Below are 13,103 nucleotides of genomic sequence, written 5' to 3'. Positions count from 1 at the left end.
TAAGGTTTAAACGTGACGTCATCAATTACTTTCATTGATATTTTAATAGACTATTTGAAAGGAATGTCAATGCCGATTGAAAGCTTCATTGTTAAATAATATCCATGGGAATGACTTTATTGATATCTCCTTTACATGATGTCTGATATTTATGAAAACAACATTTACATATAAATCTCTGTAAGCTAGCTAACTACTGTAAAGGTACAGACTCATATCAACATGTATAGATAAAAATTCGAGGACCCCCTCGGATAAATTATACGTAGGCCTATTGTATATGTGTAATGTAGGCCTATATCAAACCTGTATAATCAATATTATTTTCTTTTTCAAAAAATAAGTATATATTATGCAATAAATATCCGGCTGCCACTTGCCGAAGGGTAAATTGCGCTCCATTGTGCTATATATAGTTAATATTTGTCTACTTTGTCCCGCATTACTGTTCGTATCCTATTATGTAATCGTGTTCGTTTTGTATGTCTTGATAAAGGGGCAGATCGCCTCGAAAATTTGACAATTTTGTTTTGTCCACACGGTTGGAATTACTTCCTTGTCCCATATTATGCAGTAAATAAATATATTCATATTTTCTAGTAATTTGATTTACATGGATTAAATTCAAGAGGATCAATTAAATATGTAGTTGACAACATAATCACGATCAAATCTATAGGCATTGTAGATAGATCTATAAGTCTATATATCTATAATAAAATCCGGTGAGTTATCATGATTTAAATGCCAGGTTCTGTATACAAATCAAGGTATATTTTATGTCTTATAGAAAACATCTTTACACTCCGACCCCTTTCACATTATATATATATCTATTGATGAAACGGTATGTAAGTGTAAATTAAATTAAATTTGAAAAAAAAAGAATGTGGTTTGTTTACAATTAGGATCTAACTTTAATTAAAGGCCCAATACCTTTCCAGAGCAAAATAAAAAGGTTTCTGAAAAAAAATTTATAACATCAGAAAACATATGCCGATGGCCCAAGATGAGGTTACAACACCAAACATATGCAAGATTTCTTGCGTAATATAAGATAACATTGGAAAGTCATTTCGCTGCTTTGCCGTCTGGCGCAGTGATAGTCAACTACCGCGCGGTATTTAGGACGACGGCGGGAAACATAAGACGACCCGCGTTATGAAAATTATTATTTTATTTATTTTAATCAAATTGTTCAGAAGGTGATAATACGTGTAGTATTAACGGTAAGTTAATAACTTTTGCGACGCTACAAAATTACCGATCTCGTTTTACATTCCCATTTAAAAAATTAAAAGCTGTTTTGGAAAGGTAGTGGACCTTTAAATTTTCGAAACCAAAATTTTAACTTTCTTAAAAACAACAATAACGGACGGAAATATATATAGAAATATATATATATAAGATGAGGTTACAACACCAAATAAATGCAAGATTCCCTCCATAATCTTCGTTTAACATTGAAGATTAATTTCGCTGTTTTGCCGTCTGACACAGTAATAGTCATCAACTACAGCCCGGTATTTAGGATGACGACGGGAAACATAAGACGACCCGCGTTATGAAAATTAACATTTTATTTATTTTAAATGTAAAATATTTTAAATAAAATGTAAAATGTTCAGAAGGTGATGAAATATGTATTACCGGTAAATTAATAACTTTTGCGACTCTACAAAATTGTCGATCTCGTTTTACATTCCAATTTTAAAAGTTAAAAGCCGTTTCGGAAAGGTAGTGGGCCTTTAAACAGATGACATTTATTCATACATTTGTATACATGTAGATGAAGGAATTAGGCTGTTATGGTATATTAAAAAAAGCTAGTTCTAGAAGCAGGAATATGTATAAAATATCTTTATTTCAAAATGCGTAATTAAAATGTTAATGCAACGTACGCGGTTTTTGACAGTTTCATATTCGGACATTTGTGATATTATTTATTTGTTTTAATCTACTCGAACACACTTAATATTCGAAGTTTAGAAGTAAAATACAAAGCTTCATTTTAAATATAATAGCTTTATAGTGATTTATTGCAAAAACCTGTGTGTTTTTTAGCTAATCCTTCTTAGCACTTTTCAATGCCGTAACCCTTACATCAGTTAATTAGCGACTATTGTATATCACGTTTAGACTAAGTGCTGTTTACATGTTTGTTCCTGTAAATTTGGTAGATAATCATTTTGTATGTATTACTTGTATATTCACTTTAGGACTAGGTATGGTAGTCAGTGCAGAGTTGGATATTTCTCCGCTCCGCACCCGACTGTAATAAATCAGTATACAGAAAATTCAATCTTTGGATTATCCTTTTTTCACAGACTACATTGGAACTTTTCCCGCAATACACTAGCTGTAGCGCTGTGAAATATTGTATTCGTATATAAAACTAATGCGATATAAACTTTAATAATCATGTTTAGACAAGAGCTACCTAATGCAGTGCTTTTTCAAAACATACCAATATACACACGTTTTCATCACGGTTTAATTAACAATTTAGGATTAATAAGAGGGATACATGAAGGCTGCACAATGTATAATGCCAATCTGCGTTATAACTATGACGTAGAACAAAACAGAATTAAGACATACAAGTAATCTTATTTTAATACCCGTTTATTAATATTAAGCTTACGTGGTCCGAACATCCTTGATATTCCAGGGATTATGATCACTGCCGGTATACCCACCCCTGGACTTTGTCATAGCAAAACTGAAAGCAGTTTCCTAAAAGCAAATGAAAGTATATTCTTTGTCTTGGAAATGTATTTTTTTGCCATAATCATTACGATATCCAGATGAACGATACAGGCATTATAGACTTTTTTTATTGATAATCATAATAGGAAATAAGTTATACATTTCACATTTTCAATTAACTCATCAACTTTGAATTGAGATGACATGAAGCGAAGTCAATTTCATTAATATTTTCATTTACACTTATTAAACTCAACGTCTGTTTGCCAAAGACAATAGCATAATATTTGACATTATCATCCTATGTGCACGGCTTACATGTAGCTTTCAGAATAACACACACATCTGACATACTGAAAAGATATTCAGCATAATCGCAAATTCACTTGACAGTCATTTTACTTTGACAGGATTTTGTCGTAAGGGAGATAACTCCTACAGTCTTATTTCAATATTATCATAGTTAATTCTAGACGCTGATGGGAAATCCAGCATAATCTCTAGTATTTTCGCCAATATACTTCAGCCTTACATGGCCGAAATAGTTCAGACCCTTGTTGAAACATTAAGATAGCTCATATTGTGAATTTAAGTAATTCTGTCTCACCAGGGGGGGGGGGGGGGGGGGGGGGGGTTTGGGGAGGGGGGGGGGATGGTGAAAATTTGATCCGCAAAATATTGAAAAATGGTTGAAAGATAAAATCATTTTAATAAACAAAACAGGACCAAAAATGAGGTTCTCTACCATTTTATTACTGTATCTTTGGTAATTCGGAAAGGTATTCTATGTATGTTTATCAGTCTGTATTTATAAAGACAGCTTGTTGTTTTCAATTATGCATGATTTTATCGATTTCTTTCATTGAAAGATGCTCCACCGCTGACAAACGGTATTTTTTCACTATAAAAAACAGGAGCAAACGATTTAGCATTTTTCTTCAGTTACAAAAGTTACTTACTTTACACCATAACCGCCATTGAATATGTCAAGAAATCTTAACCACTCGGCCACCGCACCCAGGTGAAAAGAAATAAATCACAAAGCATAAAACTTAAAAAAGGACCTTTATTGCTTAGAGTCACAACATATATATAAAACTTAGAATAATGAACTTATAATGCTTAGAGCTACAACATTAACGTGTATGTACAAGAACTTAGAAAAACGACTTTTATTGCATAGATTTAAAGCAAATATATATGAAATTTAGAAAAAAATAATGTTCAGAGTTAAAGGAGTTTAACATGTTATAAACAGAACAAAAAATGAAAACCTAAAAATAGCAAAAGGTACTACTAGAACATAAAAAGAATGTGTCTATGAAGTTTCGTGGAAATATCTCTGCTGGTTTTAGAGTTATGCTCCGGAAATGAACCTGCTACAAAAATATGATATTTTCAGCAATTTTTCTATGGTTACAGAAAAAAGCACAATAAGTGAAAACCTAAAAATAGCAAAAGGCACTACTAGACCATAAGAACAATGTGTCTATGAAGTTTCATGAAAATATCTCTGCTGGTTTTAGAGTTGTGCTCCAGAAACGATTCTTACACAAAAATCTGCCATTTTCAGCAATGTTTTCCATGGTTACAGAAAAAAGTACAAAAAGTGAAAACCTTAAAATAGCAAAAGGCACTACTAGACCATAAGACCAATGTGTCTATGGAGTTCCGTGCATATATCTCAACCAGTTTTCCAGTTATGCCGCGGAAACGAACCTGGTACAAAAATATGATATTTTCAGCAATGTTTCCATGGTTACAGAAAAAGTGCAAAAAATGAAAACCTAAAAATAGCAAAAGGCACTACTAGACCATAAGAACAATGTGTCTATGAAGTTTCATGGAAATATCTCTGCTGGTTTTAGAGTTGTGCTCCGGAAACGATTCTTACACAAAAATCTGCCATCTTCAGCAATGTTTCCATGGTTACAGAAAAAAGTACAAAAAGTGAAAACCTTAAAATAGCAAAAGGCACTACTAGACCATAAGAGCAATGTGTCTATGAAGTTTCGTGGAAATATCTGATCTGGTTTTAGAGTTATGCTCCGGAAACGAACCTGGTACAAAAATATGATATTTTCAGCAATGTTTCCATGTTTACGGAAAAAATGCAAAAAATGAAAACCTAAAAATAGCAAAAGGCACTACTAGACCATAAGATCAATGTGTGTATGAAGTTTCGTGGAAAGATCTCAACTGGTTTTAGAGTTATGCTCCGGAAACCATTCGTACGGACGGAAGGACGGACGGACGGACGGAACCCATTTGTATATCCCCCGCCAACTTCGTTGGGCGGGGGATAATAATAATTGATAGGCAGGTCTGGAACATAAGCCTTAGATTTCCTACACGAAAAGAAAGGAATATAACTGCGACTTATCATCAGTGTTTTAGGTTAGTTGATTCCCATCGTATATTAGCAGCATATTGGTATTTTGATACAATGAGCGGGCCTTACGCCGTTGATCCCATTAGCCTGTGTATCACTCGGCTTTGACCACCACTTCACAGCTGCCATTGATACCGACGAGTTCCTTGGAGTCGAAGTTGGCGACGACCGTCCTGGTACCCAGCTTAGAGGCTGTCATCACCACTTCGTGCGTAAAGGACATTTTAGCTGCCACAGAACTGAAAGGTTAACAAAATGCAAAATCTCAGTTTGCTGTTTTTGGAATCCAACCCAGTTTGAAGTATTAAAGTATATAGAAGCTAAATGTCAACCCAGTTTGAATTTTTGAGTATACATGGCATTAAATTCACCCAGTTTGATGTGTTTGAGTATAGAAGAGTTAAATTCAACCTAGCGTGATGTGTTTGAGTATACAGGAGTAAAATTCAACCAAGTTTGATATGTTTGAGTATACAGGAGTTAAATTCAATAAAGTGTGATTTTTTTGGAGTATACAGGAGTCAAATTCAACCTAGTTTGATGTGTTTGAGTATAAAAGAGTTAAATTCAACCCAATTAGAAGTTTTTGTGTTTATAGGAGATATGTGTACTTCGGTTCAGTTTGATGTGGTTGAGTAAATTGGAGCTACGTTTTTTGTATATTTACCCTAGTTTGAAGGTTTTCGGTTTGAGAAGTCCCGGTGCCTCGATCTCCAGGGAACACTGAGTTAGAGAGATGGGCAATGGATTCTTGAAGGTCACCGTCACCTTGAACCTATCTCCCTCCCGGACCTCGGCAGGCGCCTACAAAGTATCGCAAACAGACATTATCATATCCCTACAGTGGTGATATATTGTGACATTATCTATAGTGGTGATATATTGTGACATTATCTATAGTGGTGATATATTGTGACATTATCTATAGTGGTGATATATTGTGACATTATCTATAGTGGTGATATATTTTGACATTATCTATAGTGGTGACATATTGTGACATTATCTATAGTGGTGAGATATTGTGACATTATCTATAGTGGTGATATATTGTGACATTATCTATAGTGGTGAGATATTGTGACATTATCTATAGTGGTGAGATATTGTGACATTATCTATAGTGGTGACATATTGTGACATTATCTATAGTGGTGACATATTGTGACATTATCTATAGTGGTGATATATTGTGACATTATCTATAGTGGTGAGATATTGTGACATTATCTATAGTGGTGAGATATTGTGACATTATCTATAGTGGTGACATATTGTGACATTATCTATAGTGGTGAGATATTGTGACATTATCTATAGTGGTGACATATTGTGACATTATCTATAGTGGTGATATATTGTGACATTATCTATAGTGGTGAGATATTGTGACATTATCTATAGTGGTGAGATATTGTGACATTATCTATAGTGGTGAGATATTGTGACATTATCTATAGTGGTGAGATATTGTGACATTATCTATAGTGGTGATATATTGTGACATTATCTATAGTGGTGATATATTGTGACATTATCTATAGTGGTGATATATTGTGACATTATCTATAGTGGTGATATATTGTGACATTATCTATAGTGGTGACATATTGTGACATTATCTATAGTGGTGAGATATTGTGACATTATCTATAGTGGTGAGATATTGTGACATTATCTATAGTGGTGAGATATTGTGACATTATCTATAGTGGTGACATATTGTGACATTATCTATAGTGGTGATATATTGTGACATTATCTATAGTGTGACATATTGTGACATTATCTATAGTGGTGAGATATTGTGACATTATCTATAGTGGTGAGATATTGTGACATTATCTATAGTGGTGAGATATTGTGACATTATCTATAGTGGTGACATATTGTGACATTATCTATAGTGGTGACATATTGTGACATTATCTATAGTGGTGAGATATTGTGACATTATCTATAGTGGTGAGATATTGTGACATTATCTATAGTGGTGAGATATTGTGACATTATCTATAGTGGTGACATATTGTGACATTATCTATAGTGGTGATATATTGTGACATTTATCTATAGTGGTGAGATATTGTGACATTATCTATAGTGGTGAGATATTGTGACATTATCTATAGTGGTGATATATTGTGACATTATCTATAGTGGTGAGATATTGTGACATTATCTATAGTGGTGACATATTGTGACATTATCTATAGTGGTGATATTGTGACATTATCTATTTGTGGTGATATATTGTGACATTATCTATAGTGGTGATATATTGTGACATTATCTATAGTGGTGAGATATTGTGACATTATCTATAGTGGTGACATATTGTGACATTATCTATAGTGGTGATATATTGTGACATTATCTATAGTGGTGATATATTGTGACATTATCTATAGTGGTGGTGATATATTGTGACATTATCTATAGTGGTGATATATTGTGACATTATCTATAGTGGTGATGATATTGTGACATTATCTATAGTGGTGATATATTGTGACATTATCTATAGTGGTGATATATTGTGACATTATCTATAGTGGTGATATATTGTGACATTATCTATAGTGGTGATATATTGTGACATTATCTATAGTGGTGATATATTGTGACATTATCTATAGTGGTGATATATTGTGACATTATCTATAGTGGTGATATATTGTGACATTATCTATAGTGGTGAGATATTGTGACATTATCTATAGTGGTGAGATATTGTGACATTATCTATAGTGGTGATATATTGTGACATTATCTATAGTGGTGATATATTGTGACATTATCTATAGTGGTGATATATTGTGACATTATCTATAGTGGTGACATATTGTGACATTATCTATAGTGGTGATATATTGTGACATTATCTATAGTGGTATGTGACATTATTATGTGGTGAATTGTGACATTATCTATAGTGGTGATATATTGTGACATTATCTATAGTGGTGATATATTGTGACATTATCTATGTGGTGATATATTGTGACATTATTGTGACATTTGTGATCTATAGTGGTGATATATTGTGACATTATCTATAGTGGTGATATATTGTGACATTATCTATAGTGGTGACATATTGTGACATTATCTATAGTGGTGACATATTGTGACATTATCTATAGTGGTGATATATTGTGACATTATCTATAGTGGTGAGATATTGTGACATTATCTATAGTGGTGATATATTGTGACATTATCTATAGTGGTGATATATTGTGACATTATCTATAGTGGTGATATATTGTGACATTATCTATAGTGGTGATATATTGTGACATTATCTATAGTGGTGAGATATTGTGACATTATCTATAGTGGTGATATATTGTGACATTATCTATAGTGGTGAGATATTGTGACATTATCTATAGTGGTGAGATATTGTGACATTATCTATAGTGGTGATATATTGTGACATTATCTATAGTGGTGAGATATTGTGACATTATCTATAGTGGTGAGATATTGTGACATTATCTATAGTGGTGAGATATTGTGACATTATCTATGGTGGTGAGATATTGTGACATTATCTATAGTGGTGAGATATTGTGACATTATCTATATAGTTGGTACCATATTGTGACATTATCTATAGTGGTGACCATTTTGCGTGGATATTGTGACATTATCTATGGTGAATGTGATGATATATTGTGACATTATCTATAGTGGTGAGATATTGTGACATTATCTATAGTGGTGATATATTGTGACATTATCTATAGTGGTGATATATTGTGACATTATCTATAGTGGTGATATATTGTGACATTATCTATAGTGGTGAGATATTGTGACATTATCTATAGTGGTGATATATTGTGACATTATCTATAGTGGTGAGATATTGTGACATTATCTATAGTGGTGACATATTGTGACATTATCTATAGTGGTGATATATTGTGACATTATCTATAGTGGTGATTATATATGTGTGACATTATCATTATAGTGTGTGATATATTGTGACATTATCTATAGTGGTGATATATTGTGACATTATCTATAGTGGTGATATATTGTGACATTATCTATAGTGGTGATATATTGTGACATTATCTATAGTGGTGAGATATTGTGACATTATCTATAGTGGTGATATATTGTGACATTATCTATAGTGGTGAGATATTGTGACATTATCTATAGTGGTGAGATATTGTGACATTATCTATAGTGGTGATATATTGTGACATTATCTATCTATATATGGTGACATATTGTGACATTATCTATAGTGGTGATATATTTGTGACATTATCTATAGTGGTGAGATATTGTGACATTATCTATAGTGGTGATATATTGTGACATTATCTATAGTGGTGACATATTGTGACATTATCTATAGTGGTGATATATTGTGACATTATCTATAGTGGTGATATATTGTGACATTATCTATAGTGGTGATATATTGTGACATTATCTATAGTGGTGATATATTGTGACATTATCTATAGTGGTGATATATTGTGACATTATCTATAGTGGTGACATATTGTGACATTATCTATAGTGGTGATATATTGTGACATTATCTATAGTGGTGATATATTGTGACATTATCTATAGTGGTGATATATTGTGACATTATCTATAGTGGTGATATATTGTGACATTATCTATAGTGGTGATATATTGTGACATTATCTATAGTGGTGATATATTGTGACATTATCTATAGTGGTGAAATATTGTGACATTATCTATAGTGGTGACATATTGTGACATTATCTATAGTGGTGACATATTGTGACATTATCTATAGTGGTGATATATTGGTGACATTATCTATAGTGGTATTATTGTGACATTATCTATAGTGGTGACATATTGTGACATTATCTATAGTGGTGATATTGTGACATTATCTATAGTGGTGATATATTGTGACATTATCTATAGTGGTGACATATTGTGACATTATCTATAGTGGTGACATATTGTGACATTATCTATAGTGGTGACATATTGTGACATTATCTATGTGGTGACATTATTGTGACATTATCTATAGTGGTGACATATTGTGACATTATTATAGTGTGACATATTGTGACATTATCTATAGTGGTGATATATTGTGACATTATCTATAGTGGTGATATATTGTGACATTATCTATAGTGGTGATATATTGTGACATTATCTATAGTGGTGATATATTGTGACATTATCTATAGTGGTGATATTGTGACATTATCTATAGTGGTGATATATTGTGACATTATCTATAGTGGTGATATATTGTGACATTATCTATAGTGGTGACATATTGTGACATTATCTATAGTGGTGATATATTGTGTGACATTATCTATAGTGGTGATATATTGTGACATTATCTATAGTGGTGATATATTGTGACATTATCTATAGTGGTGACATATTGTGACATTATCTATAGTGGTGACATATTGTGACATTATCTATAGTGGTGACATATTGTGACATTATCTATAGTGGTGATATATTGTGACATTATCTATAGTGGTGATATATTGTGACATTATCTATAGTGGTGACATATTGTGACATTATCTATAGTGGTGATATATTGTGACATTATCTATAGTGGTGAATATAGTGACATTATCTATAGTGGTGAATTGTGACATTATCTATTGAGGTGACATATTGTTACATATTCTATGCTGGTGTTATAGTGGTGATATATTGTGACATTATCTATAGTCGTTACATATTGTGACATTATCTATAGTGGTGAGATATTGTGACATTATCTATAGTGGTGATATATTGAGACATTATCTAGAGTGGCATATTCCTGCCACGTTGTTATGTTTGGTCGTATTACAGTAACTCGACTTGCCGAGATAATTATGTCGAAGAGTAAATTTATTACATTACCTGTTGATATATTTATGTCGGTACGTTCACTAACAGCATTTGAAGTCGACTTACGTTATTAAGATGATATTCATGATAGCCAGTTGCGGTAATTCAACTTGACATTTTCAGATGATTATGTCGATAAACCGAGTTATAACTCGACTTTCCCAGATGATTATGTCAATAAACCGTGTTACAACTCGACTTTCCCAGATGACTATGTCGATAAACCGTATTTCAAAAACACAATGGCCTTGAATCTTGATCCTTGACTTACCTGGAGGTGAAGGTCGGGTTTTATGAGTCTGATGTTCCTGTCTAAGGACGCGACTTGCTTTGTGTCCCTCACAGTACATACACAGAGTGTCTTGAAGTAGCAACCCTCTACAGTCTTCGAGTTGTACTCGTCAAAACTTAAACGCATCTTCTTGGGGATTTCTGTAAATAAAAAGAAAAACAGCGATTGATTAATCACATCTAGAATAATGAATCAATTAGTTCTAAAAATAGAAGAGTTCAAATAAGAATCTGGTAGTATAATGGGTTGAACATTTACAATATAACAAAAATGTAACTTTATATAGTATTTAGTATTACGTCTGAAAGGTCACACAACAAACAGCAAACAGCAACAGTATCATTCGATGAATGATACACATAATCACCCTTGAGGGGTCAAAATAAGTGTTATTTCATCCGTTATCAGAGCTGAAACAATAACACATTTGGTTTTTGAATATTTCTGTTCCCCGATATCTAAAGGAACATTTTATTTGTTTGAACGTGAGGAACGTTTTGAATCATATTGTGTTTTGATAATGCTTCTGGCCGAGTCAAATCCTAGCCTAAATAGAAATAAACCTAACCATCACTGACGATTCCTAGAAGCTACATGTAACATCATTGACGAGTCCTAGAAACTAACTTCACTGACGAGTCCTACAAGCTAACATCACTGACAAGTCCTAGAAGCTACATGTAACATCACTGACGAGTCCTAGAAGCTACATGTAACATCACTGACGAGTCCTAGAAACTAACTTCACTGACGAGTCCTAGAAGCTACATGTAACATCACTGACGAGTCCTAGAAGCTACATGTAACATCACTGACGAGTCCTAGAAGCTACATGTAACATCACTGACGAGTCCTAGAAGCTACATGTAACATCACTGACGAGTCCTAGAAGCTACATGTTACATCACTGACGAGTCCTAGAAGCTACATGTAACATCACTGACGTAGAAGTTACATGTAACATCACTGACGAGTCCTAGAAACTAACTTCACTGACGAGTCCTAGAAGCTACATGTAACATCACTGACGAGTCCTAGAAGCTACATGTAACAACACTGACGAGTCCTAGAAACTAACTTCACTGACGAGTCCTAGAAGTTACATGTAACATCACTGACGAGTCTTAGAAGCTACATGTAACATCACCGACGAGTCCTAGAACCTAACATCACTGACGAGTCCTACAAGCTAACATCACTGACAAGTCCTAGAAACTTACTTCACTGACGAGTCCTAGAAACTAACTTCACTGACGAGTCCTAGAAGCTACATGTAACAACACTGACGAGTCCTAGAAACTGTAACTTCACTGACGAGTCCTAGAGGCTACATGTAACAACACTGACGAGTCCTAGAACCTAACTTCACTGACGAGTCCCAGAAGTTACATGTCAACATCACTGACGAGTCTTAGAAGCTACATGTAACATCCACTGACGAGTCCTAGAACCTAACATCACTGACAAGTCCTACAAGCTAACATCACTGACAAGTCCTAGAAACTTACTTCACTGACGAGCTAGAAACTAACTTCATGACGAGTCCTAGAAGCTACATATGTAAACAACACTGACGAGTCCTAGAAACTAACTTCACTGACGAGTCCTAGAAGCTACATGTAACAACACTGACGAGTCCTAGAAGCTAACATCACTGACGAGTCCTAGACGGACAAAGTGTCTCTAAAAAACTTTGTCGTGTTCAGGGTGCAATGTAAATCTATTTCTAACTTTCATTTACGTTTTTGCAGGGAGTTAGGGCAAAGCTAGAGCTAGTTTTCATAAGCACATACTTTCTGCAGAATTTAGGATAAA

The 13,103-nt window shown here is 33.5% G+C and overlaps 1 protein-coding gene across 1 annotated transcript in view; it reads right to left on the bottom strand.

The window, feature by feature from the left end:
* Positions 1-5,145: 5,145 nt before the first annotated feature.
* The window catches only part of LOC138309296 (hemocyte protein-glutamine gamma-glutamyltransferase-like), a 12,221-nt gene continuing 4,263 nt past the window's right edge, over positions 5,146-13,103 (bottom strand). The window contains exons 4-6 of the mRNA XM_069250474.1: positions 11,268-11,428; positions 5,769-5,905; positions 5,146-5,340 (exon numbers count right to left, since the gene is read on the bottom strand). Of these exons, the coding sequence (XP_069106575.1) occupies positions 5,196-5,340; positions 5,769-5,905; positions 11,268-11,428 (443 nt within the window). The 3' untranslated portion in view covers positions 5,146-5,195. The remainder of the gene's footprint in view (positions 5,341-5,768; positions 5,906-11,267; positions 11,429-13,103) is intronic.

This window comes from Argopecten irradians, chromosome 15 (assembly GCF_041381155.1).
Source record: "Argopecten irradians isolate NY chromosome 15, Ai_NY, whole genome shotgun sequence".
NCBI classification, from domain to species: Eukaryota; Metazoa; Mollusca; class Bivalvia; order Pectinida; family Pectinidae; genus Argopecten; species Argopecten irradians.
Note: the sequence above shows the minus strand (reverse complement) of the source record. Positions and strands in the feature narration are given on the sequence as shown.